The sequence below is a fragment of the Fusarium verticillioides genome, chromosome 3 (assembly GCF_000149555.1).
Source record: "Fusarium verticillioides 7600 chromosome 3, whole genome shotgun sequence".
In the NCBI taxonomy this organism is placed as follows: Eukaryota; Fungi; Ascomycota; class Sordariomycetes; order Hypocreales; family Nectriaceae; genus Fusarium; species Fusarium verticillioides.
Window position 1 is genome coordinate 1,154,081 of NC_031677.1, and position 24,615 is coordinate 1,178,695.

A 24,615-nucleotide genomic window follows, 5' to 3' on the forward strand; every position below is an offset into this window, starting at 1 on the left:
TCAACGGAGTGTTAATTCCGGACTCGTGGCTCTAGTACCCGACCCGAAGATCGACATTTGCCGTCCGCGGCACATCTGTCTATTTCCAGGTCCGCACCATCTAGCAATTGCCGGTTTACCTTTCGGTCTAGTCTGCTTCCAGTAAGTCCAAGCGAGTTTTTATTTAGGCTCTTCAGGGGCCCTGGCAGAGTGCGGGTTTGTTGCGCGTTTGTCATGACAGCTGTATAACATTTCCCAAATAGCATTTTGCATGTTCAGTCAGCTCTGTCAACATTGTCGAGATCATGCGCACTTGGTTCAAGATTGTGGTTGAGTAATCCAAGTCATAGCGAAGTATGCTGTGATGTGATGTAGAGTTCGTGTCATGAAATGTGTACATTGATTGCATGGCTTGCAGGGAAATAAACGAATCAGATATGTCTGAGAGCCTGAGATGAGCCATGAGCCATGATGTCAGCATTGTTCACCCACCGAATGACATCGCACGTGTCGTTTGTGATGGGCCTGATGTTCCTCTGGAGATCGCTCAATCTTGATGATGCGTAGTGCGTATCTAGTGTTCGAAATAACTGGCGAACCGAGATGGGAAAGCGGAACGTAATGCCGTATCTGTATTATGGAAGGATATGGTTTAACGTTTGCCGATGTGATTATTATGTCGATCCACTACACCCATGCTCTTCCGTACGAGAGTTTGATTAAGTCGGAGGAATATCCTCTACTTAAACAGCCCCTCAGCACGATGTTCCCATGGGGCAGCGTGCTTGGATTATAACGGGGCCATTCCGTTTGAGCGATCTTGTACCCCAGGGAGGCTGGACATGGGCCAGGCTGATGATACCACGACACACTGGGGAGCCACGAATATGGTGACAGCTTCATTGACAAAGCAAGTTACAACTTGCACCCTGAAGCTCAATCTGATTTCGTCTGACACATCTGTGTGTAGGCACCAGTTTAAACTAGCTCTTCAGGTTCAACTCTTTTGTCCATATTAGGCGATGAGCCTGCAGTGTGATTGGTGTGGCTGTGAAATGCCGAGTCAAGATAGGTTTCTTTCGCTCCCGTCGGGACCGAGAGAGAAAGAAGTGAGCGGCGAGCCCAACGGTGTGGAGAGGGAGGCCACACTAACTTCACACCAGTGTGCATCTTCTGTCAAGAGCCGTTGCCTGGAGGCTGCACTCACCCCTTGAACCCTAGCGCCCACGTTACGTTGGTTCGAACATCCTGGTATCCGCTTGGCATCCCTGGTTAGCGGCAGTTACCCTTGGATGAGAGTCGTAGTGTAAGTCGACTTGGGGTGTCTATGATGTCCGACACTGACTTTAAAATCTTATGACGGGCGCAAGAATTGTATCAGGGAATACATATCCGTACTTCTTGTGATGATGCTGTCCACCACGAGATTAGATGATAACCCTCTCCATGTTCTTGTTGTACGGTAAAGCCACGTACTTTCAATGCAGCCTTGAAATGAGGGGCACTTGGGGGCTTAAACCCCTCATACGGCCTCGTCAGGAGAGCCAAGACTCAATGTCTTATGTCTTTGGGCGTGTGGCGCTGATGACGAAGGCCAACTGTCAACATATGTAGTGAGGCGCTCCCTAGCGGGGATAAAATTTTTGTGAACCGAAATATCTGGTTTTAATATTGTTGATCTTTTCCATAGTGACTATGCTACCTGGAGCTGAAACCATCTTTACAGACTGGGCGTCAACGTTACAGCATTGTTAGCGACAAGCGAGGTGCCAAGCCAGGGAAGAGGAGAGCATTGCGGTCTTCTGGGGACTCGACCGAGCGACAAACCAAAGAGCGAGGAAAGGTTAAGAGAAAAAAGCACCGGCCAGTGTTTTTTGCGGGTAGAGGCCGGAGATGAAGCTGAATTAGGCAGTCGAACAAGATACCCTGCCTGGGCCCCATGTTCGATCCGCGACACGGTAGTGGATCCGGGGTAGAAGCCTCTGCAGAAGGAGGAGAGATTGATTTTTTGATGAGTGATCACTGATCTGACAGCTCGTTCTAGCAGGGCAGGGTATTCGTCGGCAGCCGAGAGGGTACGTACCAGGCACGCTTTTCTTCGCACAGACAGATTACCGAGGCCCTATCATGTCCTGTGCTTTGATTGAACCCATGCTCCAGCGGCCGACGCCAGCGGGCGCCAGGAAGTGCTCCCTTGTTTGCAATGGAGCACTCCTTGACAAGCGGCTTATGGTACGGGTTGACGGCGACCTACTGGACAGTCGAGCCTAGTGATTTCCAGTCCATCTGGTATGAGTACAGAATCAAAGATGATTCAATCGCATATGCGCCCGGTAATTATTCGATTCAGTGCGTATCTTGTCCAACGAGCTTTGCCTATCTGTGCGTCTCGCCTCAATATCTGAGCCGTGTTTCTGGTGGTTCATTGCAGCAAGCGACGTCGCGTCGAATCCACCTCGGTGTAAGCAACCTACCGGCTGGACTGTACCTGGTCGACATATGGATCCGTATGAAGCGATACAACTCTGACCATGGCCCGAATATATTCGGCGCAACGTAGAAAAATAGGTACGCTGTCGTCGGAACTTTAATAGAAAGCTTCACGATGCATCCCTGTATCAATTTTCCCTCATAGCTTTGTGGCACGTGCTACCCGAATCTTTGGCAGGTGCAGAAACTCGTCGGTAGTGGAAGTGAAAGTCAATTTGGAAGGTACCTTGCCGACAGAAAAGATCCAGCCCGGCAGAGCAGGGTGCATGGTTGGCCTTGATTGGTAGTAGTGCCTTCCTCAAAGGGTAACTGGCAACTGTCTCGCCTAACACAAGTGAAATGCACTTGCACTTACACTTGCACTTGTACCTGGCTTCTCGATGACTTGTGTTGGTGGCTTACGCTTTGTCCCAAACATGAAACAACAAAATTTGAATCGTCATCGAACGACCGTCCATTCCCAACTCGTTGTTTTGCCAATTTCCAAGGGAGACATGCAGGCTTTCTGGATACGCGGACTTTACGGACTTGAGCTCGCAAGTTTCCCAATATGATACTTTTATTTCCGCCAAAGGGTGTTATCGGAGTGGAGCAATCCATTCTCTCGGGTTTGCTTCATCATGGCTTACACACACCTTCGAATTTCCCCTATCTGTTTGCATGTCGTTCGTTCGTTTCGCCGAACATAACGGTGCGACATGCGTTTGAGCCCTTCTGCTAACTTAGCTACCACACTTGACTAGATAGGTAGGCACATAATCAGTCATGGCAAGGCTATCGGTAATACCAAATGCTGCTGGCAATTACCGGAATTGACAGCCACACTCTCTGACGCTATTGAGCACGCCCACAACGCTCCAGGACGCCTACATATATCCGAGCCTGCCCCACTGTTGGAATGACGGCGAAACGATGAGGCGCCAGTACGGACTAGCGTTGAAAGATCGTACGACTGCCGTGACATGTCACACCTCCTTTAGACCATGTGCCGCACGCGGCCAAGACGTCATATCCATGGATCCGGGGACCTGCAACCTAGGGTCATGCCCGGCACTGCGCGAAAAGCAAATCTCCCCAGGAAGCTGTCGATAGAACCACGGGTGCCGCAACGACGGCTCTGTAAATCTGGTGCAAAGTCTATTTGTCCCGCCCTGGAGATCGACATGAGCTTTGGCAGCCGACCGAGAATCACAATCATTCATCAGGGGGTGAGCGCATAATATCCAACAATTAAGCAAATAGGTAATCCAGCCTCGATGCTTTTCAGAGTTGGATATTCTCATGATGAGTGGGATGATACACTAAGAACAATCGCTACCAAAGGTCTTACCATGGGAAGATCCTCATGCCATCAAATCAGCACCTCGGTTGCTCCAGCTCACCGTTTTATAACCAGGAAGTCCTATGCAGCCTGCCAAATTTGGCATCATCAGAGCCCACGAGCACTCCCCCGTGTTACAGGGCTTGGCATTTCATCTTATTGCCAGCACAATCTCAGGTTGGGTCTCTTAACTGGGTATGCCGAGCGCTTTATCCACCGCAGCGTTCCTTGGACATAAGTCCATCACAGAGTCTAAGAGTCAATTCCCTACCTCTCAAGCCACTGGTTGGCAAGCTTAATTTCCAACTACCACCCTAGGCGCTCGCAATATTTACTGAAAGCGGTTCATATATCATTCTCGCGCTGCTTGGATTACGAAATGATGCAGATATTGAACCACTCAACAACGGATACTGGCTGACTGTCAGCCTTCCCGCCTACCCGAGTATACGAGCCGGATCATGAGCTCGTCGCTCCGAAGGTGTGGCATTTTTGTACCTGAAAGGCTGAATTGCCAACTGCCCATGTTTGCCATACACAATTCTGACGACGGCTGTGCAAGCTGGGCCAACAGCTTCGGATTGTCTATAGTCTACCAGCATTGCTCGGCGATCTGGCATTGAAAATATTCTATCGTTCCCGTCAGATCATTATCACCAATCCAGCTTCACGATAATTTATAATGCATTCGCGAGGTTGAATGTTCGCTCATCTTCTAGCGTCTTACCCCAAGCTGCAGGTGGTATAGATCCATTAGTCCAGACGAAGCCGCTAGACGACGCCGCACTTGGGTCAACAGTGGGATCATAGGAGTCAGTCCGACGGACTGAGCTTCAGGGGTCAATAAATGCCGTTATTTACTTCCTGACTCGACTACTCGTACTGTCACAGGCGTGATTCCGGGTACAAGCAGAGGTCAATGCGATTCATTTACTGTGACAGTATTCGCGCAGCTATGGCCACGACAGACAATAATCATCTCGATAGGCATAATGCACTTGTTCCACCTCCTGCTCAATTATTGCTGAGAAATTGATTACTACCTTGAGCACTTTTATGGAGCTAGAAGCACTCAACTATATTGGCTGATTTGAAGTAGCCTGTTGCTTATTTTTATGCTTTCCGGCGGGGTCTTCAGAAACCCGGCGATTCCTCTGTTCGTTCACGGCACTCTGCCTACATACCCGTGCCCTGCCGGTACATGCATGGCATATGTGAGGGCTGTGAGGAGTCGGTTTACAGCAGGGCTTACAGGAGCCAAGTATTTCTGTGTGACATGCTTATACACTTCTACCACCCGCCACAACACTGAGCGATCAAAGTTTTCACCCAACGCCACACGGGAGTTTCTGACAGAGTGCCAAGGCCAATGGTCCTTCACTGTTTTGCGTTGCACGACATGGAGTGGGAAAAAGAGTTCGATATAAACTTTATGTACTTTAAAAAAGTGTTTCGAGCGTTTAAGCGCGGCTACTGGCGGCCGCCCGTACCAGAATATCTTTCTGGAAGAGCTGAAGTTCTAGACGGACTCACAGGAACTCTCCTAGCAGACCCTGGTTCATTTAGTCTCTAGTCTCCCCTGGCTACCAAGGGAGGAAGGTGTTGAGGCATTGTTAGCCTGGGAATTTGAACAAATTTGCGATGGAACTGTATCGTTTCGACACATGTTATTACTCAACTGCTTATCCTGGGTTTTACTTCCCGTTTCCTAATCTGAATCAAGGATCTTGCTGACGCAAGGCGTCACCCCTTGGCGGGTTCCCTGACTCTTGTTGAGAGCCCTCTGTCTGAAATACACACCGTTTTTGAAGATTGGCTTGTGTCGCGCGCGGCATGATGGAGCTCATCCACAATCACCCACAACCCGCTGGCCGCTGGTCGTTTGCCGTAACGCCAGCGTCTGGTAATCTGGGCCTTGGGAATCCATCAGCCGTCAGTTATCCATCTATCAGCCACACACTCCCAGAAATCGGCGTGCCACGCCCACCCGGCCCCGTCCCCCGGTGCCCGGCAACCCATGCTTCTATCCTTGCAGATACATAGGATCATCGTCAAGCACTGGACTGCTTAGGGGTGTACGAAAGCCGTTGGGTTGGCTCGCACGCCATGTCATGTACTGTACCCACAATGCCGTTGGCGTCGATGGCCAGCAGCCTGGGATCGCTCGACATCTGCGCTAGTATCCGCAAGTCATCCAGCCTGGGGGCCCATCATGTCCCATGCAAATAAGACCACAGATATTCACCGTACACGTGTGGCAACGGCACACCTCTAACGAGGCGCTCCGGGACTCGCATTTCGCGTGGCGGGATTGGGGGACTGGGATTGAGAGACTTGGGACAGGGATGGACACCTCCGTTGGGCGTTCTTTGATCCGTCTTGTCGCAAATCTAAGGAGCCAAGGCCACACCCAGCAAAAGTGTCCACGCCCACGCCTCTACCACGCGGAGGCGCTTCGGTCGTTAACCAAGTGGTTGGCGGCCATCGCCAACCAGCCAATGCTGAGAGTTGGTAACTCTGTCGATTATATCACTTTTCAACCGTCTTGGGTTTTCAACAGATGGAGGCTTTTCTTTCACTTTCTCTGCACGTTCGTGACTTCTAACCACGTATATTTGGTGAGGATCGGCCGACAACTCTGGTAGACTTCTCCTAGTCTTAAACCATCACGCCCAACCCGACAGTTTGGATCGTGTTAGGATTGGTACATCCCCTCCTTTCCCTTCCTAGACCAGCTTGTTCCTGGTCTTGGGCTATCCGTATTAGGGTACCACCGCGTCTTTTACGGTGGCCTGTCTTAGCAACGCTGGCCCCAAAAAGAGCCGCGCCGCTGGTGTAATAATTGTATCCGATCCGAGGGGGATAGATAATTGCTGACCTCCCCCACCAATTGTTCGGTGTTGGTTTACATTATTCGACATTGAAGCTCTTTTACAGCAGTGTTTCTCCAGCCTCAAATGCTTTTTTGCTGCCACTCGAGCCATATCGAGTAGTCCTCTCAATGGGTGTCTTACCTAGCATAGATTCTCGTCCTCGTTTGGTTTTCCCAAATACTCCCCCAGAGTCGACAAGCCCTGGCGCATCGACCTATTCTCCTAACTCATCTGCGGACCGACCTTGGATCTCGCCAGCTCCTACATCGCCTTCCATGAACAACTATGACAAGCCTCTGACAACAGAAATGCCTGCAGATCAGAAGATGAATGGTGAACAGTCAAGGCCAGAGTCGACCACACAAGCTGCACCTCGACAACAACTTCCTTCCTTGAGTAGTATCTTCGGACCTCCACCACCAGCTGGCCGACCAGCACACTCGCCCCTTTCAGAGCACAACAACTCTTATTCCACTACATCTCCCCTGGATCGCACTCGTGCGCCATCTGGTGACAGACATCATTCAACATCATACTTCCCGCCCACGTTGTCACCTTCATTATCACAACCACGCACCTACGACAACAAATTCGATGCAGACCGACAACCAGCCCATGGCCTCCCACGGTCTTACTCTGGTTCAGCTTCTCCTAGATTCCGCAACGGCGAACATGCCCGCCAGGAGTCAGTTACCGAAGGGCAACCTGGCCGATGGTCTGCGTATCAGGAAAGTCGATCTGAGTACTCTCTGGGATCTCGAGATGGTTCATTTCGACCGCCACAGGACCAGTTTCGGCTTCACTTTCCAAGTCCTAAGGAACGTGTGATTCCCACTTACAACGATCAGGGATCTTCACAAGGAGCTCCAATCCCTCCACCAACACCAAGCACCACGGCGACTGATGGTGTTCCGGCAAAGGATGGACTGGGCCCCAAGATCTGGACTGGAACACATTTCTTGCCTAGATTTGTCAGGGCCACTGAAGTACCAGGCGAGGGAATGTGCTACTTCTACGATGATGGCAGTCACTGCAAGACCGTAATCGATGGTGAGGCAGTAAACGCTCACTGGGGTGTAACCAAGGCTGGGAAACCCAGAAAACGACTCGCGATTGCATGTGTGACATGCCGTGAGAAGAAGATAAAATGTGATCCTGACTATCCTCGATGCGTTCAGTGCGAGAAGTTTGGTCGCGTGTGCAAATTCAAGAATGCGTAAGTTCTGTTTCGATCAATCACTCCGAGCCAGATTTGTTAACATTCTCCAGGCCTCGAGGAGGGCATAACACATCACCATCGACACCGCCGGCTGAGCTGGACGATGTCAGGACATTGAATGGGCCAACCATTCCCAATGAGAGCGAGAATAGTTCGCCGGTGTCGCCACGAACTAATCTCCGTCCCCAGTCTCCAGAGTCGGGCTCACACAAGAGGCTTCGATCTGGATATGACAGCTATGTTTCCATGGGTGAGCCAGTGCATGCACTACCGCCTGTTGAGGCTCCCAGACCTCATGTCCCCATTCAACCTCCCACAATTGAGCTCCCTCGAATTTCCGAAGATGTGCTCAACCAAGCCTGGCGAACCGACCCCTCCCTTTCCGATCCCCAGTCTATTCGTTCGGTGATCTCTCACTTTTTCGTCCACCTCGACAGCACCATGATCGTGCGATTCATCCCCGAGAACGTCTTCAAGGCATGGGTTGTAAACCAAGGGCACCGCAAAACACCAGAGGACTTGATGATCCTGTACAGTATTCTCGCTGTCGGTGTTGCCCTCTCTGGCGGACCGAAATCCATCGCTTTTGAGTACGCGTCTGTTGCACACTATGCTCAGAAATTCACCACAACCAGCTGTATTCAGTTGGTTCAGACTAGAGTCTTACTGGCACTATACTATATTTCAATCTCCCGCTCATCTGAAGCTAATGAGATGATCTCAGCAGCGGTAGCTTCAGCAGCTTGCCTTCAGTTGAACGTCGAGATCGAAGAGTCAAAGGAAGCCGGCCTAGTCACCTTTCCGTTCGGATTGAACAAGGCTGGGTACTGCGAAGCCAGAAGAAGGACTTTCTGGTCTCTTTACATGCTAGAGCGCCTTGACGGTCATTTCCCTGATCATTTGGCCATGATCAACGCCGAAGATATCTATATTCGCCTACCCGCCGACGGTCAGAGCTTCGAGCGTGAGATGGATGGATTTGCTCCTCTCTTCAACCCTTACGTCTCCAGCGTTGCTACGGCGCAAGACCGTGAGCTTGGCATTTCGGCGCACCTAGTCCAGATGGTACACATCTGGTCTAACGACGTATGCCGGATTTATAGGATGGCTCGACGAGCGAATGTGATGGAAGCGGATCTGGAGTCATCCCAACGACTCCTGAAGCGCATTCAAGAGTGGCGCAACGCCTTGCCTCCCCGGCTGGCTTTTACCGCTTCGAACCTTGAGTCTGCAGCGCTGGCAGGGGAGCTGGGACCTTTCTTGACCATGCACCTTCTTTACAACCATGCCATGATCAAGCTCAGCCGCCATACGCTGGCAGCTGGACGCCTTTCGCCTCAAGTTACATCTCACAACATACAAACATGCTATGAACATGCAACACAAGTGTTGGATATGGCCAAGGCACTTTTACGACTTCATCGTGGAGGCCAGACAGTCCTCAGTGGACCTGCACCAGTTCTAGCCATGGTTTTGGCGGAAGCCGTTGATGTTTTCACAGCAAGTGGCCGTCTTTCCCACCTAAGCGACATCATTGAGAATGTGCACATGGTTCAGGGAGTGGTTCAGGCCATGTTTGCCATTTGGGACAACGTGCGGAACGCCCAAGAGGCGATTGATGGACGTCTCGCAATGCTGCATCGCATTCGAGAGCGAGGCAGCCAACCGGTCAGTCCTATGGAAGGCTACCGAGTCTTTTATAGTTCTGAAGGACGTGAAGAAGAGAAGATCCTTCGTTGGCAAATCAACAGCCCAATGGAGAAGCTGTATCCTCGGGACATGGATACCATTTACTATCTACAATGATTTGAGCAAGCGGATTGCATGAAATATTTGGCACTGGCCACACGACGCTGATTTCTACCGGTTTTGTATCATTTGCATCTTGCTGCATTCACGACACTGCAGGCATGGTGTTGGGCGTCAGAATTGGGGGGTATGGCGTTACATACATAGCATATGATGACAAGCAGTCAGTTGGTTGCCTTGTCGCTTGTTTGTTCCCGGATAGAGGAACTTGTACTGTTTTCTATATTATTCCCCATTGTATGATACATCTTACTACGCACATAAAGGAAGGAGTTCTGGCGTCCTACCCTCTGAGATTTGATCTAGAGTGAGCTGAGCGTTCTTGAGCCAGGCAGACACCAACATGATTAGGCATCTGGTCCACACCAAGTCTGTTGAAATATAATTGACGTCCGACGCTTTGTTGGACTTGAAGACAAGATAAGATGACTTTCGGAGCAAATCCTGTTTGCATTGAGTGACCAGACCAACCTGAAGCTCCTCGAGTGGTTGTTACAGGCTGAGACAAGACCGTTTGGAGCGCTTTTGACAAGGGGCTTGAGTAGTTTCATGGATGCGACTATGTCTAGTGTGCGGCGTGATCTTCCTGCGACATACCCTTCTCATGTTGGAGCCAGACTCTGTCAAGCCCCATGTGTCACGTCTCTTTTCCAAAAGGCCCAAGGCCCTGCAACTCATGCCAACACGAATACCATACCATGTTCCTCACACCAATGGGGGGGCCATTCGTCTGCGGCAACAATATGGATCATGTCTGACACAATCTCATAGGCGCCGATCTCGTATCTCGGAAGGATCCTCTCATCCTCCAGCAGACATGAACGAATATGGTGGATGCTATGCTGGGAACAAGCGCTCGGAAAAGCCCCACGAGGGTAGCGTGAAGCCTGTGACAAGAGGCTTGGCAGAGTATTGGTTGGCGGGATTGCGAAATAGGCGGATGAGAAGGAACTCGAGGGAAGGGAATCCCGGCATCAACTTTGGGGGAGGGTTTGTTGGTTGGGGGCCGTTGAAGCTGTGGCTTGTGTAAGTGGTTCTTGATGGCCTCAGAGTCCAGACAGAGGTGGAACTGACTGAAGGCGGAGGGGGCGGTATCGTATCGTATCCTCGGCTGAATGCTCAGCAAAGGCCGGGACATTGATTGCAATTTCAATACTGCAGTGGGATTGAGATTCTATGTCGTAAGATATTGGTTGTTGGTTGTAAAATGATGCCTAACTTGATCACGATACCACTACGTACTGCTTGCTGGCTTGACCAACGTAGCCTCATCTACGTACCTCATTAATACCAGCTTCCTATCTCGTCTACCGCCAAAAGAAGCCGACATGACATGTACCACAGATTGCTTTGCCTCTCGGCATATGAGGTACTTATTGTGCCCAAATAACCTCGCATGTTCTCCATGTACATCATCATGAAATTCTGCATCTGCAAGGTGGCCTATGGTTACACTGCAGTGACCTTTTTTTTTTTCGTACATACATATGTACAGCAGGTTGGTAGGTAACGGTCGAGGGGTTGAAGGGGAGGGGGAGTGTGGCTATCCGTATAATTAGCCCGATTTTCCTTACAGCAACGTCCATCCATCCAGAATCATCGTGTTGCATAGAGATATGCAGCTAGCCTGATTAGGTAATGCACTGGAAACATGCATCTGCCGCGGAAACGTCAGAGCTTTTCTCATCTCACTCTTTACTTGACAATATCAATAATTATCAATATCCTGCAATGGGGTTTCCAGATAAGCCATCTGCTCATCTCTTGGGCGCCAATGGTTAGTTCCCCCATATATTTTTCTCTTGGCTTCAGGCGTGGCGTATCTGCCCCATCATATCATATCATATCATGTCATGTCATATCCCACCAACTGGTAGCAATTTCAAGGCGTATGCCGCGCTGTCGCTTACAGTACACTAACACACACACACACTGAAAGGCCCGGTCCATGCCCTTGCATACTCCGCCTCTCCAGGCACCTACATCCTCACCGGTTCAGCGGACCGATCTATCCGCCTCTACAACCCATTTCCCAGCACATCTGGTCCTGGTGATCGTCACAGCGTTGTTCCTCAGGGTCGATTGATTCAGACTTATGCTGCTCACGGCTATGAAGTCTTGAGCCTCTCTGTCGCTGCCGATAATGAACGGTTTGTGTCGGCTGGTGGTGATCGCAGCGTGTTCCTTTGGGACGTGAGCACTGCTGTTACGACTAAGCGATTTGGCGGCAACGTTCATGGCCACACGGCTCGTATTAATTGCGTGAGCTTTGCGGGAGAAGGTGATTCTATTATTGCCAGCGCAGGCTTTGACACTACGGTGAGATTGTGGGATACGAAGAGCAACAGCTTCAAGCCTATACAGGTTCTCGACGATGCCAACGATGCCGTGACATGTCTCGTCGTCCGTGGCTCCGAAGTCCTCGCGGGGAGCGTCGATGGCCGTGTACGCAGCTACGATATCCGCATGGGAAAAGTCACAACCGATGTGATAGGCGCACCCGTTACGAGTCTCAGTCTCACCCGCGATGGACGCACCATGTTGGTCGGGAGTCTCGACAACAAACTCCGACTGATGGACCGCGACAATGGCTCCTGTCTACGCGCATACACCGACCCAGGATGGAAGAACGAAGATGTCAAGCTGCAGGCGCTGCTGGGCGGCAAAGAGAAGTACGTAGTGGTTGGCGATGCCATGGCCGGTGAGCCTGCACCCAACGGACATGGAAGGATATGGGCTTGGGATTTGTTGACGGGAAAGGTGGCGGCTAAGGTGACGGTTCCTTGGGGGCCAGAAGGGTTTGAACCAAAGAAGAAGGCTGTTGGCCGGGATGGAAAGGAGAAGGTGAGGAGTAACGTTGTGAGTTGTATGGCGTGGAGGGAGGATGGTTGGGGAGATCAGTTCTGCGTTGGTGGAACATCAGGCGTGGTGACGGTCTACGGAGCCTTGTAGACATCTATCTATTATACCCATTACTTTCAAGATCAAGGTCAAGGTCAAGCGAGATAGCGTCTTTGTTTATACTCGGATCTAATACATCATCATCAAAGGCGTTCCAATTCGTACAGACAAGATATTGTCCATCATGATACCCCCTTGCAGCTTGCTTGAACATTAATAGCCCCCCACCAGCGCCAAATCGTTATGAAAATTGCCAGAAATAAAGACTCTGTACCCCTTTCTATGCATCAAATATTGTCAAAATGTTATAGGAGACAAAACTTGTTAGCCCATACCAGCGTACTTGAACCAGTTGGGTCGACAGTCTTCTCGATGCAACCAGGCCTCACCATCAGTGAGACGGCCAGTTACACAGCCCTTACACTTTGGTGAGTTGGGACAGTTGAAGAAAGGGATGTGTTGATACCCAATATCGCGGAACCTGACGCATTTTGTTAGTCTCCTGTATGTGGAAGAAAGGTTGAATACGAACCAATGAATCTTGCTCTGGTCTTCAAACAGACCAAGGGCAATACTATGGACTGGAGCATCACCCCATCGCTCATAGAAGAATCCGCCCGCATGATCGAGGTGGTTGAAGTAGTCCTCGTAAGTTTTGCTCCTCCAAAATGACATATCCGCAATCTCAAAATTACTCCAGAAATGGCACGTCGAATATCCCTGAGCCTTTCTATTTGTGGAAGGCCGACGGATATCATCGGTGACCCAAGCTACGGCGCTGTTCTCGTGGATTGCATTAGGATGCTCAGCGAGAAACTTGACTGTCTCGGGCCACAACGAAGGTAGGGTTTTGGGATCGTCATAGAGGTTGATGGTGAAGCCGTATGTCTTGTTGTTATCGTGCATGTAGCGGAAGACATCGTAGTCAACATCGCAGAAGAAGTGCACGTTAGGCTCGACACGCCAGTAGTAGCGAATATCCTTCAGGGCTGGATGCTTGTAGAAGAGACCGCTGTTCCATCGACACATTTGGTGGTATGATATCTTGCTTGCATATTGGACACCGTTCTTTTCGAGGATCTTGGCGGATTCCTGAAAGAGCTCTTCGTCGATCCAAGAGGGCATGTCCCAATGTTCCTTGGGGATGATTTCTGGTTGTAGTATCAGCATATCCCCTTGTCTTCTCTCTCCTCTTCCTAGACAAGGACCTACCGTAGTTACATTTCGCCTTCGTAGCTGCTCTCGTCTTCCTCTTGAACTCTTCGGTGAAAGGCTTATCGTTGAAAAACGTCCAGGGGTAGTTAAACTTGGAGTTCCAAGTCCTTTCGAGATCCCTCATCGACATGACCATGGCATCCACCTCCTCGTTCCGCACAAGCGCTAATAGCGTCGCATCGATGCGCTCCGTCTTTTTCGCATCGTGGGCATATCTCGGGCTCGTACGATGTAACACTCCTTCTGGTTCATCGGTAGCTGTTATATCAGTTAGCAATAGTTGACGTTGATGCTCTTTGCGACTTACGATCCAGCATGGGATCCCGCTCAAAATTGGAGTAGCGATCACCGGGACCTCTTAACGACCATGATGGAGCAAATATCTGCCATAGAAAGAAACACCAGAGAATGCACCCCCCGGCGATCAACGCCCGAACTGGCCGCGCAACTGTCATGTTGTGCTCGACAGGATATCGCCAGATGATCCAGGGTTATTACAACGCCAAAAAAAAGAAGGGGACGAGGCTCAAACATCCATGAGTGACGAATAATCTACAATTATAGCGGAAAAAGAAAAAAAAAGGATGTAGCTTATCGCTCTCGAGCAAATTGCCTCTGGAATTGTAGAATCGTTTCAAGCTCCAAGTATGTGAAAGGGGTTTCGAATAACTGAAGCTGATGTCACGAAAGCTAAGCCAATCAGCGCTGATAAGAGCTATCATTGTAGTGGAGCTTGGACCCTGTTGACGCGACTGACGCGCCATCAACCACTGAAACCCCCGCCAAATAATTCGTTACCAGTCATGATACAACAGCCATTTAATATGATAACGCGCGAGACATGAGAGACGACCATGGCATTTGCTGCAAGGCTGGGTGCTCTCACCGGAGAGCTCGTTGAGGCTGTCACTAGCACATCAGCCGAGGTACGACCCCTCTTCATCACATCTTTGGGATATGTATTCATGATTTCAGACAAACCCTCGATTCAAGGCCCAGCGTGATGCTGCTTTGCAAAGACTAAAGTCGCACCCATACCTGCGAACAAATCAATTCGAAGTCGAACACCAGCTGGACGGTCTGGAAGAGCGATTCCGCGTCAATGGCAGAGATGCACTTGCTGATGCGCTCATCGAGCGCCGGGAGCAGCTCCGACAAATACACTCGAATTTCCACCCCGAAGTTCTGTACTTGATACTAGAACTCTCGGATCAACCGACATATTACTCAAAACTGAGCGACCTAGATGCGCTGAAAACGGGGCCAAGCGATTCAGAACTCGAACTGCGTTGGGAGGATATTGCCGATGAGGATGGATGGGAAGACGACCCTGCGATTTGGAAGACAATAAAATACACCGACAGTTCAGATGATGAGCTTTACGAAGATGACTCCAAGAGTGAATCAGAAGCCAGCACCAACCCATCTGATGTCCCTGTTGGACGAACAGCCGAAGACCTGATTATCAGCCCTGAGGATATGACGAAACTGCACGAGATTCGAGGAGCGCAAGGATGGCGGATAGAAAAGCCCACGGATGCATCTGGACATGCTCGAAAAGTCCCTGTAACGGAATTCCAGATCGTTCGAGAAGTTTTGTTCATGCTGCAAGGACTTGATACGACACTTTTTGGACCCAGTGGCACCGTCAACCCAGCATTTCAGATGGGCCATCTAAAATGGGATACTCACAAAGCCCTTCTGAGCTATTTCTCTGAAGCAGGACGACAATTGGGTATTCTGCGAGACTTCGTCAGCAAACCACAACGAGCATCACATATTCAGGTTCTCCAGGACACTGTGGCTAAGCGACTCGACGATCTGGATAGAAAGTCAACGGGGATAGAGTCACGGCTTGTTGCGCCTGAGAATAATGTGGTTGTCAGCTTATTGTCGATCAAGGGAGACTTGGCAACATCGCTTGAACCCTTGTATTCTCTTTCAAATATCATCGCTCAGATACAGAACGTGCCCAATCAAGGTACCTTTCGGTATCTTGAGCTTCTTTTTGACGATGCAAGCATGGCGCAACTATCCGGAAAGCTAGACGTTTACGAGTTTCTGGCACGCATTTTTGTCGAGTGCTTCAATGTTTACCTACGCCCAATTCGGCTCTGGATGGAAGAGGGCAAACTTATTCCCGGTAACAAGATCTTCTTCGTATCACAGGTCCCAAGCCAAGTATCACCTAGCAAGATCTGGCGCGAACAATTCAGGCTGCGTAGGACGGCCGATGGGAAGTTGCATGCCCCTAATTTCCTCCAGCCAGCAGCTGCCAAGATCTTCAATGCTGGCAAAAACATCGTCATCTTGAAGCGATTAGGCCGCTGGATCTCGCCAGGCTCGGAATGGACGATTCAGGAGCCTCCACTACACTATGACACGCTTTGTCCCGAAGGACTTGAGCTTGCGCCGTTCTCAGAGCTTTTCGACTCTGCTTTTGATGCATGGATCCAGACCAAATACAACACATCCTCTACCACGCTGAGAAACACGCTGTTTGAAGAGTGCGGACTCTGGTCTGCTCTCGAAGCTATGGAGCGGCTGTATTTCATGTCTGATGGTGCCGCAACAGAAGCGTGGACTAGCAGCCTGTTCGGAAAACTAGATGCGCTGGATCCTAACTGGAACAACCGCTATAGCCTGACGAGTGTGGCACAAGAGGCATTCACAACTCTTGTCGACATGACGAGAATATCCATATACATCAGTCCCACGGGGCTGAAGGTGCCACTTCTCAAGGCTCGCGACTCTGTCAAGTCAGTTCTTCCGAGTACAAAAGTCAACTATCGAGTGGCATGGCCGATTCGCATGATTCTGTCCGAAGACAGCAACACCCAGTATGATGCTATATTTACTCTTCTCCTGCAATTGAAGAGAGCCTTGCATGTTCTGCATAAGCGCAAGATCCTCGAGAATTACTGGATCGATCATGATAACTGGGACGAACGTGCTCTTTATTATTCACTACGGAATAACCTCCTGTGGTTCTGCACTACTCTGCAGACTTATCTTGCGACGCTGGTCTTGGCACCTAACTGCGCTAAGATGAGGCAGGACATGCAAGAGGCTCACGATGTCGATGCCATGATGAGAGTTCATGCTGCATTCTTGAAACAGGTTGTTGATGAGGCATGTCTTGGGAGCAGATTGACACCGATCAGAGAATGCTTCCTCGATATGCTCGACCTGGCCATCAGACTAGAACAAGCACAAACTGTCAACATGACAAAAGAGACAGAGCGGATGCAGCAATTTTCTCGACTCTCGACCAGAAACCTTTCGCCTACGCCTGGAACACCTGGATTGAAGTCCAAGTACGTCGATAGTAGTGATGAAGAGGACGACGGGGAGAAGGATAGATCGAGGACCTTGAAGATGGGCAAGCCGTTTATGACTGTGCTCAAGGAGATCAAATCCGATTATGATAGACACTTGCGTTTTGTTTGTGGCGGCTTACGCAGTGTTGCCAGAGCTACAAGCGATGCGCAGTCTGCAAAGTGGGATATACTAGCTGAGATGTTCCAAACAGGCTGTCGGGACGAAAGGCCAGGCTACTCTTGAGCCACGATATTGGGATTGGATATGAATATAATGATACCCCTTGTGAGCACACTGTTATCTTAAAACGCCCCGTGAAATGAACTACTACCATTCATTCTTGAGCTTATCTGCAAAGAACTGCATCAAAGGCAACACCTCATCTCTGTTCATTGGCATGCTCACCTCACGTCTCTTCCACTGGACGACCTTGACATCGTCGAACTCTCGCTTCACAGCATCGACAGCGTCGTCGTCAAGTTGACATACCAACACGCTTGTGCTGCTCTTGCTGCGATTCGTGACTGTAGACACCATAGATTGCGGCAAAGGTCCACCGAGAGATATAGCACCCTTGAATTTCTTGTTACCTGGCGAAGTGCTCTCACCGTCGAAAACATCAGTGACTCGAGGGGTCTTGTTCAGAGAGGCGGCGAGACCAAGAGCGAGTGAGCCACCCTGCCCAAACCCAAAGAAAATGATATCTCTCATCTCCCACCCGCACTTCTCGATAAGGGTTTCCCCGATTAACTTATCCATGATCAGATTCCGAGCCTTCTCGAAACCAGAATCATCCGCAATGTCTCCCGTGCTGGGATCAACAGTGAGATCATCACCCCAATGATATCCCGGCCTATCACCACCGAGAAGCGCAGCTGGCAGAACAGATGTACCGCGCACTGAAATAGCGAGAACACCGGCAAGATTGAGGTTCTTGGCGAAAGAGGCGAAAGGAACATCGTGGTCGCCTAGACCGTGGAAGAGAATGAGGAATGTGGTGGTTGATTCTGGTGGTGAGGGGAAGTGAAGAGTGTGAGGGAGGGTGCTTGATAGAGGGGAGAAGTCGTCTTCAGTGGGGATTCGAGGAGGCATTTTCGTTGTGCTGTTTGCGAGTTGAAGTATAATGAAGTTGGTGGTTGTGACGTTGAAGTTGTATGAATGGATAACGTGAGTGAGTACCTGAGTACTCAGGCGGATGGGGAAATCCTCAGGCCGTAGATCAGGTGTCAAAAATAACTAATCAAAATCCCTAGTAAGATTGTGATGAGTCCGCCTTAGTTTCAGCTGTACTTACCTAAGCATTTTTGTCACTCAGTGTCAAAGTCTCAGGTTACATGTTTCATCCACTGCCAATATCTCTCTCTCCACAACCCCTCCACATTTGACGACATACTATAGTACAGCATACACGAGTACGAACAGAAAAGTCAAGTATTACGAATACAAGCAAATAAAATAACAGAAGCTTCCTGTTGTACGGTGTTTTGCTGCGAATCCACCTCGAACAATGAATGCAAGAACAGTACGAACTCGGCTCCAGTGTGCTTCTCTGCCAATTTCGTGGGAGTCGAGTTCCTATCTGAGACTTCCAAGCCTTGTAATCAAATCGCATAGTCCTCCAGGCCCGTTGATCACCAGCATCTGTGAATACCAATCCCGCAAGTTCTTTCGGCTCTTCTCTGTCTATAAACTCGATCAAACATGGTGTAAGAACATAAGCGCTGGTTTGGTACCAGCCGAGCTTGTATTCCTCTTCAGCAGATTGCACTTGTACCGCCCTACCCAGGACCCCGGACCCAGGTTGACCTTCGACAAGTGACGTGAAACGACCGCGTGGCGCAAGCGAGTATCCACGGACTTTGGCATTTCGTAGTTTGGGGGGCTCAGAGGATTCAAGGACCGCTTGGAGCACGGCCGGCTGCCTGAGACTATCGTAGAAGAAGTAATAGACGGGCTTGTAGTGATATGGGCACGGATCAGGAGGTTTCGGATTTAAATTAGCATATAAGGCACTGTCTGAAGAAGCAGGTTCTCCTTTATCCGACGATTCTTTCGGCTCAGACCTGGTCGGGGTTGTTTTGGGCGGATTCTGAGGAATGGGAGGCAGAGGAGGCGGAGGCGGAGGAGATGGTTGTTTTCGCCGTTTGGCTCTAGTTATGATGGTTGATAGAAGGGCAATTCGATGTTCTAGCGCTGGATTTTGAAGTTGATGGAAAGGTGTTTGTTGAAGCAGTGTTAAACGCTGTTAGCGGAAGCTGGCAGTTCTGATTAGAACCGCTAACCTTGCCTTCTACCACCCTGTCTTTCATTGTCCGTACCTTAAATCTGTGGTAGATAGGTACCTAGGTACCTTCTCTAGAATGGCACGTAAGGTGTTTTCGCGGGCTGGTAGGGTACTGCTGATGGATTAATCCGGTTATACCTACCAATTCTACATCACGTCTAGGTAGACGTTATTTGCTCGAGCAGCCCATAGGCATAGCAGACAAAGAGCACAAAGAATCTGAACTAAGGGGCAAAGAAATACAACGGTGATCACATTTATTCATTATCATTCTTGTAATAGTAATATCTAGCTCTTGCTTGTGCTCTTATCGGAAAAGACAGTCACTTGCCTACATTGCCTTGTCTGCCTCAGCTGTCTTATTATCCTTCTACTCCTTAGGTATCCTTCTTCTACTTATCCTTCTTCTCCTTATCCTTCTTCTCCTTATCCTTCTTCTCCTTATCCTTCTTCTCCTTATCCTTTATCTCCTTCTCTTTCTCCTTTTTCTCCTTCTCTATCTTCTCATTCTCTATCCTCTCCTTCTCTATCTTCTCCTTCTCCATCTGCTCCTTCTCCGTCTTCTCCATCTCCACCCTCTCCTTATCATTCATCCCCTTCTTCATCTGCTCCTTCTTCTCTCTCTCCTTGTCCTCCTTACTAGGCGCCGTCTTCAAAATCCTAACCTTACTGTCCTGAAAGTGAAAGAAAAACTTGACCATCGGCTTGAAACACATCTTACCAAGGTTCACTAAAAGCGCCGGAATGAGTGTATCCCCTCGCTTAACCAACTTATTATTGTCCAAACTGCGGGCCTTTAACCGTGAGGGTCCAGGCTTCATCTTGTTCCACTCGCCATCTACTGTCCAGACGCCGGCCTTGGTATAGTCTCCACTTTCACTTCCATCCATATATGCAAAGCGGAAGTACTCTGGCAAATCCAAAGTGCTGTTTCTGCTCCAGACGAAGCTACGCTCCTCATCAACATCGCCGAAGTATGTACGGAAACGCTCGACGTCGTTTACCAGGATACTTATCCCATCGTACAGCTGCCGTGGAGGCTCGTTCCATGTGAATGTGATGTTTGACAATGTATCCGTGCCATTGGCAAGGTGAATGACAGGCTCGGTGATTGATGGTAATTTGGAGCCCTTTTGAGCATCCCCCTGTAGAGCTTCAGAGGTTTGGAGCACAGGGTCAAAGCCCCATCGAGCGATACCACTAATGAAGAGCCCAACGAGAAGTCCCTGGTATAGAAGAGATGGCCTTGTCTGCATGCTTGTTCCAGGAAGAAGCAGGAGGGCAATAATGTAGTGATGAATCCGCAGATTGAGGCTGGGAATGGTAAGGGAGATGAGGATGGCCCCGACAAGGAGTGCGTAGAGCTTGAGGTATTTGATCAGGCGTCCTTCTTTCCGGAAGAACCACGCCTGTGAACAGACAATGGCGACAAGCACGATTATGATGATAGCAAGGGCTGCCCTGGCCCCTGGTTGCTGGTTCAGATCGTGCTTGTTGAGGCGCGAAATGGGGATGAAGCTAAGGGTATAGTTCTCCATTCCACCAACCCAGCATCCGCCGAGCCACAAGATTGTCTTTTCGACCTGTGCTGTGAGACCCTTGAGGGTGCGGCGAACACCCATCTTGTCGTACATGACCCACGCACAAAACATTGCAGGGAGGAACTTTCCGATCAAGTTGGAGAACAAAGACGCAACTGTTCTTGATGGAGGCGGGTCAAGGGCCATGCCAACAGTCCAGAAGATGCCCGTGAAGATGGTGAAGAAGAAGAGCGGAGCCGAGTTAGTGAAGAGAGACAAAACTCCAGCAAAGACGGTTGAAACAGCCAATAAATCCCATCGCGAATCGATCGCGGAGCATTTGACATCTGGAACGAAGCGGAAGGACAATGGGAAATAAGAATCAAATCCCATACTTGAGATACCATGGTGTCTAGACGCAGCATAATTCTCACTGCGGCCAACCAACTCAACAACACCACAACCGCCGTCTTGGTTCGAAACGACGCCGGCGTGGATAGCAGCAGCACATACGAAGGAGTCTCCGCGGTACACAGGCTCAGCAGACCCATTGGTACCCGGCCCTCCTACAACCATCGGTGCATAAATGAGCTCTTGGTCCCCAACCGCTCTGGGGTTCAAGACATGGTAGTTTTCGCAATTAGCCCTGCACTTGAATGGAAACCCACTGCCATTGAAGGGGCGACAGTCGCTTCCATCCAGTCCGCACAGGTTCCCGGCGGCCCAATATGAAACACCGCATCCAATGGTTTGCGGTGTGCCCCATCCTTCGATCTCACTGGCCATGGTGTCACGGCGTTTAACGAGAGCGAAAGTGACGATCCAGATGGATAGATAGCAGAAAACGAGCCAAAATCGGTGTTTGAGATTAGGAATGAAGCGGTCGACAAGGACGAGGGGGTATTCCTGGATAGCTGGGAAGAGTGGTTTAATGCGAAAAGGCTGGGGGTTTACAGGGCCGTGAGACCATTTCGCAACCCATTTCGAAGCTCGCCGAACGGGGTATGGGACCCAATTCCACCTCTTCCAGGTAGTCTCATCTTGGATGAACCGCGGGGTCGAGGGACCGCTGTCATCGACTTCGAGTGTCGTTCCGGTATCGAGCGGCGCATCAGGATGGGTATAGGCATTCTCGCGATCCGAATCGCTGCCGCTGCCGCTGACGGGCACGACGCCAACGTCTATAGAATCGGTGCGAGCCATGAGAGGTTGTGATTCTTCGTCGTCTTCATGGCTCACCATTTCCGCGATATAGAAGAAGATATAAGGAATGGATTGCGTATACGAGAGCTAATGGCCTCTGGGCTTGGCTTGGCTTGGCTCGGCGGATTTGCCTGCTCCGGAAGACCCGGAGCCGAAGGATGCAGAGGAAATGTGGAGAATGGGGAGCGCTTATCGATGTTGGTGTTTCGTGAGGATCCTATCGTGTCACACTTTTGTTTTCGTTTTCTGACGTAGGTGCGGGGAGAAACGAGACTGATGATAGGCGATGTTGAGTTGATGATGGTTTGACAATTCATACGGAGGGTTTAGGCCCAAAGCCTCTTTGTCCACTCAGTTACATCGTGTATCTTGATCGCTGAGACATGGGTTTCAGACCCGACGTAACCGTAACCCTGGGGTATCGCTGTATGTATCTATCCGTGAGAGATTTATGATAGTGATTGGTTGAGCATCAGCCCTGCGGCCCGGATGTACTGAACTGGAGCTAGTTCCCGTGAGACGCTGCGCTAAGAAGCAGGAACAGCGTGCGCCACTTTTATTCACCCTCAGTAGAAATGCACGCGACCAGACTCTACACCTAAATGCTGTATACACTTCAGTGACTGTGTTAGAGCAAGGGTGCGTATTTCTAAGGAAAAAAAATTAATAAAATAAATAAAATAAATAAAATAAATAAAATAAATAAAATAAATAAAATAAATAAAATAAATAAAATAAATAAAATAAATAAAATAAATAAAATAAATAAAATAAATAAAATAAATAAAATAAATAAAATAAATAAAATAAATAAAATAAATAAAATAAATAAAATAAATAAAATAAATAAAATAAATAAAATAAATAAAATAAATAAAATAAATAAAATAAATAAAATAAATAAAATAAATAAAATAAATAAAATAAATAAAATAAATAAAATAAATAAAATAAATAAAATAAATAAAATAAATAAAATAAAAAAGATGTTAGGTTACAGTGACATGTCTCTATCTTTGAGTGACACGGTACTACATACACAGCAGTTCAGTCGTTGCATCTATTATCTGTTTGTTGAACAGCATAACAGCCCAGCACCCAGAGTCTCGGGAGGTTTCGGTTTAGCTAACGAGAAACTTACACAATTGCTTGAAAAGTGAAGCTTTTTTTTATCTTTATCCAGCCTACTCAGGCCTTTGTCATTATTGTTATTATTATACTCGAAACAAGCATCGCAATCAAGAAGTAACAAGCAAACACGCAGACGGATGGCATCGCATCATAGATAAACCTGTAGACCCTCGGGACTGCAGGAATTCTGACAGTCGAGGCCTGCATTACGTTAACTTTCTATAGGATTAATGGTGGATACAGCATCACCTCAATATTGCAAAGAAACTTGCAGCTAAGTTTGAGTTTGTTCGTCTGGTGCTCCAATAACTCTGCGCCCTGAATTGCCAGCTGATTGATAAAAACTGTCTTTTCCAGTGACATTCATATATAATCTCTTCTACAAACCGTGTAATTTTACAACCTCATCATATCAACCATCGCTCAATTGAAGACATGATCACCACTCTCCAGATACCATTCCCTCAAAGTCACGCCGTACTCCGTACCGGGGCTTCAGTATTCTCGAGATTATCTCGGTTCCATACCGCAAACCCCCTAGCACATTTTCCACGACGCCAATGGCGACCACCTATCTTTGGCCCGCAGCATCAAACCCGAGGACTACGAACACGACCACCTCTAGCCACACATCCCTCCCATGTTCTGACAACGGACGAGAAGCTTGACAAACTCATGGCGTCCGAAGCAAGATTCGAGCAGGAATACAAAGCGGCTGGAAGTATCAAACAACGTCTTGCAGCTTTTGCCAAGTATCGAGAGTCCCTTGCTCCGGCTGCTGAGCGAGAAGATCCAGAGTCTCTTGCACGAAAAATCAACGCAGAACATGAGTATGAATTGAGGGAGGCTAAGAGAGATGGAATCGGTAAGCAAACCCAGTAGTCTGTATTGGCTCTTTACTAAGAATCTGCTAGCGACATGTGTGGCTTTCATATTATGCATGTTCGTCATTATCACGATGGTTAGAGACGTAATACGATTTGTTTCAGAAGACGACAAGGAGCCCCCGAAGCCAGAATCGAGGAGCTTAGAGGAGAAAGGTACCCCCCAGGCTGGCTCTACAAAGACTTACAGGAGGAATACCAACAGAGCTGAGTCGGAAACCCCCAACATAAAATGCATATGCCATCGTTCACTTGAGCTCGATAATACACGAGTGCTGTGACACCCGGTATCATGGTGGACCGCCCACTCGGGATCAGCCTCATGGAGTTTCACGTATGGATCTTTCACTCCTGAAGTTTGAGGCCGGCACTGAAATCTCGCCACTCTCTTTTTTCCTTGTTTGTAGATTAGATACCCTCAACTCAATCTTTTCATATAGTAGTCGCTTGGCCTTAGATTCCGAT

General features: G+C 49.1%; 10 protein-coding genes across 10 annotated transcripts; 6 read left to right on the forward strand and 4 right to left on the reverse strand.

Moving 5' to 3' along the window:
* Positions 1 to 1,637: 1,637 nt before the first annotated feature.
* FVEG_16202 (hypothetical protein) lies at positions 1,638 to 2,586 on the forward strand. Its single transcript, XM_018905435.1, has one exon. The coding sequence runs from the start codon at positions 2,183 to 2,185 to the stop codon at positions 2,537 to 2,539; it is 357 nt and encodes a 118-aa protein (XP_018754078.1). The 5' UTR covers positions 1,638 to 2,182; the 3' UTR covers positions 2,540 to 2,586.
* Positions 2,587 to 3,555: 969 nt separating this feature from the next.
* Positions 3,556 to 6,136, forward strand: FVEG_16203 (hypothetical protein). Its single transcript, XM_018905436.1, has one exon. The coding sequence runs from the start codon at positions 4,906 to 4,908 to the stop codon at positions 5,215 to 5,217; it is 312 nt and encodes a 103-aa protein (XP_018754079.1). The 5' UTR covers positions 3,556 to 4,905; the 3' UTR covers positions 5,218 to 6,136.
* Positions 6,137 to 6,258: 122 nt separating this feature from the next.
* On the forward strand, positions 6,259 to 11,004 carry FVEG_07882 (hypothetical protein). The gene is made up of 2 exons (XM_018896592.1): positions 6,259 to 7,879; positions 7,933 to 11,004. The coding sequence occupies exons 1-2, from the start codon at positions 6,792 to 6,794 to the stop codon at positions 9,686 to 9,688; spliced, it is 2,844 nt and encodes a 947-aa protein (XP_018754080.1). The 5' UTR covers positions 6,259 to 6,791; the 3' UTR covers positions 9,689 to 11,004.
* On the reverse strand, positions 9,813 to 11,117 carry FVEG_16204 (hypothetical protein). Its single transcript, XM_018905437.1, has one exon. It carries the CDS (start codon positions 10,827 to 10,829, stop codon positions 10,440 to 10,442), a length of 390 nt encoding a protein of 129 aa, XP_018754081.1. The 5' UTR covers positions 10,830 to 11,117; the 3' UTR covers positions 9,813 to 10,439.
* On the forward strand, positions 11,026 to 12,924 carry FVEG_07883 (hypothetical protein). The gene is made up of 2 exons (XM_018896593.1): positions 11,026 to 11,468; positions 11,631 to 12,924. The coding sequence occupies exons 1-2, from the start codon at positions 11,330 to 11,332 to the stop codon at positions 12,641 to 12,643; spliced, it is 1,152 nt and encodes a 383-aa protein (XP_018754082.1). The 5' UTR covers positions 11,026 to 11,329; the 3' UTR covers positions 12,644 to 12,924.
* On the reverse strand, positions 12,616 to 14,531 carry FVEG_07884 (mannosyltransferase). Its single transcript, XM_018896594.1, has 4 exons — positions 14,115 to 14,531; positions 13,805 to 14,065; positions 13,125 to 13,743; positions 12,616 to 13,073 (listed from the first exon to the last, which is right to left on the reverse strand). Exons 1-4 carry the CDS (start codon positions 14,260 to 14,262, stop codon positions 12,917 to 12,919), a joined length of 1,185 nt encoding a protein of 394 aa, XP_018754083.1. The 5' UTR covers positions 14,263 to 14,531; the 3' UTR covers positions 12,616 to 12,916.
* A 44-nt stretch (positions 14,532 to 14,575) lies between these two features.
* On the forward strand, positions 14,576 to 17,424 carry FVEG_07885 (hypothetical protein). Its single transcript, XM_018896595.1, has 2 exons — positions 14,576 to 14,733; positions 14,783 to 17,424. Exons 1-2 carry the CDS (start codon positions 14,662 to 14,664, stop codon positions 17,369 to 17,371), a joined length of 2,661 nt encoding a protein of 886 aa, XP_018754084.1. The 5' UTR covers positions 14,576 to 14,661; the 3' UTR covers positions 17,372 to 17,424.
* A 31-nt stretch (positions 17,425 to 17,455) lies between these two features.
* FVEG_07886 (hypothetical protein) lies at positions 17,456 to 19,437 on the reverse strand (the record flags this gene model as incomplete). Its single annotated transcript, XM_018896596.1, has 3 exons — positions 17,456 to 18,230; positions 18,589 to 19,370; positions 19,411 to 19,437. 3 exons carry the CDS (start codon positions 19,435 to 19,437, stop codon positions 17,456 to 17,458), a joined length of 1,584 nt encoding a protein of 527 aa, XP_018754085.1.
* Positions 19,438 to 19,644: 207 nt separating this feature from the next.
* Positions 19,645 to 22,487, reverse strand: FVEG_07887 (hypothetical protein). Its single transcript, XM_018896597.1, has one exon. It carries the CDS (start codon positions 22,172 to 22,174, stop codon positions 19,805 to 19,807), a length of 2,370 nt encoding a protein of 789 aa, XP_018754086.1. The 5' UTR covers positions 22,175 to 22,487; the 3' UTR covers positions 19,645 to 19,804.
* A 1,214-nt stretch (positions 22,488 to 23,701) lies between these two features.
* Positions 23,702 to 24,148, forward strand: FVEG_16205 (hypothetical protein; the record flags this gene model as incomplete). The annotated part of the gene is made up of 1 exon (XM_018905438.1): positions 23,702 to 24,148. The coding sequence occupies one exon, from the start codon at positions 23,702 to 23,704 to the stop codon at positions 24,146 to 24,148; it is 447 nt and encodes a 148-aa protein (XP_018754087.1).
* Positions 24,149 to 24,615: the final 467 nt, after the last annotated feature.

Coding starts and splice junctions, on each gene's coding strand:
- FVEG_16202 (XM_018905435.1), top strand. CDS start 2,183: ATGGAGCACTCCTTGACAAGCGGCTTATGGTACGGGTTGACGGCGACC.
- FVEG_16203 (XM_018905436.1), top strand. CDS start 4,906: ATGCTTTCCGGCGGGGTCTTCAGAAACCCGGCGATTCCTCTGTTCGTT.
- FVEG_07882 (XM_018896592.1), top strand. CDS start 6,792: ATGGGTGTCTTACCTAGCATAGATTCTCGTCCTCGTTTGGTTTTCCCA. Junction 7,880..7,932: donor GTGTGCAAATTCAAGAATGC/GTAAGTTCTGTT, acceptor AACATTCTCCAG/GCCTCGAGGAGGGCATAACA.
- FVEG_16204 (XM_018905437.1), bottom strand. CDS start 10,829: ATGTCCCGGCCTTTGCTGAGCATTCAGCCGAGGATACGATACGATACC.
- FVEG_07883 (XM_018896593.1), top strand. CDS start 11,330: ATGCACTGGAAACATGCATCTGCCGCGGAAACGTCAGAGCTTTTCTCA. Junction 11,469..11,630: donor TCATCTCTTGGGCGCCAATG/GTTAGTTCCCCC, acceptor ACACACTGAAAG/GCCCGGTCCATGCCCTTGCA.
- FVEG_07884 (XM_018896594.1), bottom strand. CDS start 14,262: ATGACAGTTGCGCGGCCAGTTCGGGCGTTGATCGCCGGGGGGTGCATT. Junction 13,744..13,804: donor GAAGGCGAAATGTAACTACG/GTAGGTCCTTGT, acceptor TACTACAACCAG/AAATCATCCCCAAGGAACAT. Junction 13,074..13,124: donor GACCAGAGCAAGATTCATTG/GTTCGTATTCAA, acceptor AAAATGCGTCAG/GTTCCGCGATATTGGGTATC.
- FVEG_07885 (XM_018896595.1), top strand. CDS start 14,662: ATGGCATTTGCTGCAAGGCTGGGTGCTCTCACCGGAGAGCTCGTTGAG. Junction 14,734..14,782: donor TCACTAGCACATCAGCCGAG/GTACGACCCCTC, acceptor TCATGATTTCAG/ACAAACCCTCGATTCAAGGC.
- FVEG_07887 (XM_018896597.1), bottom strand. CDS start 22,174: ATGGTGAGCCATGAAGACGACGAAGAATCACAACCTCTCATGGCTCGC.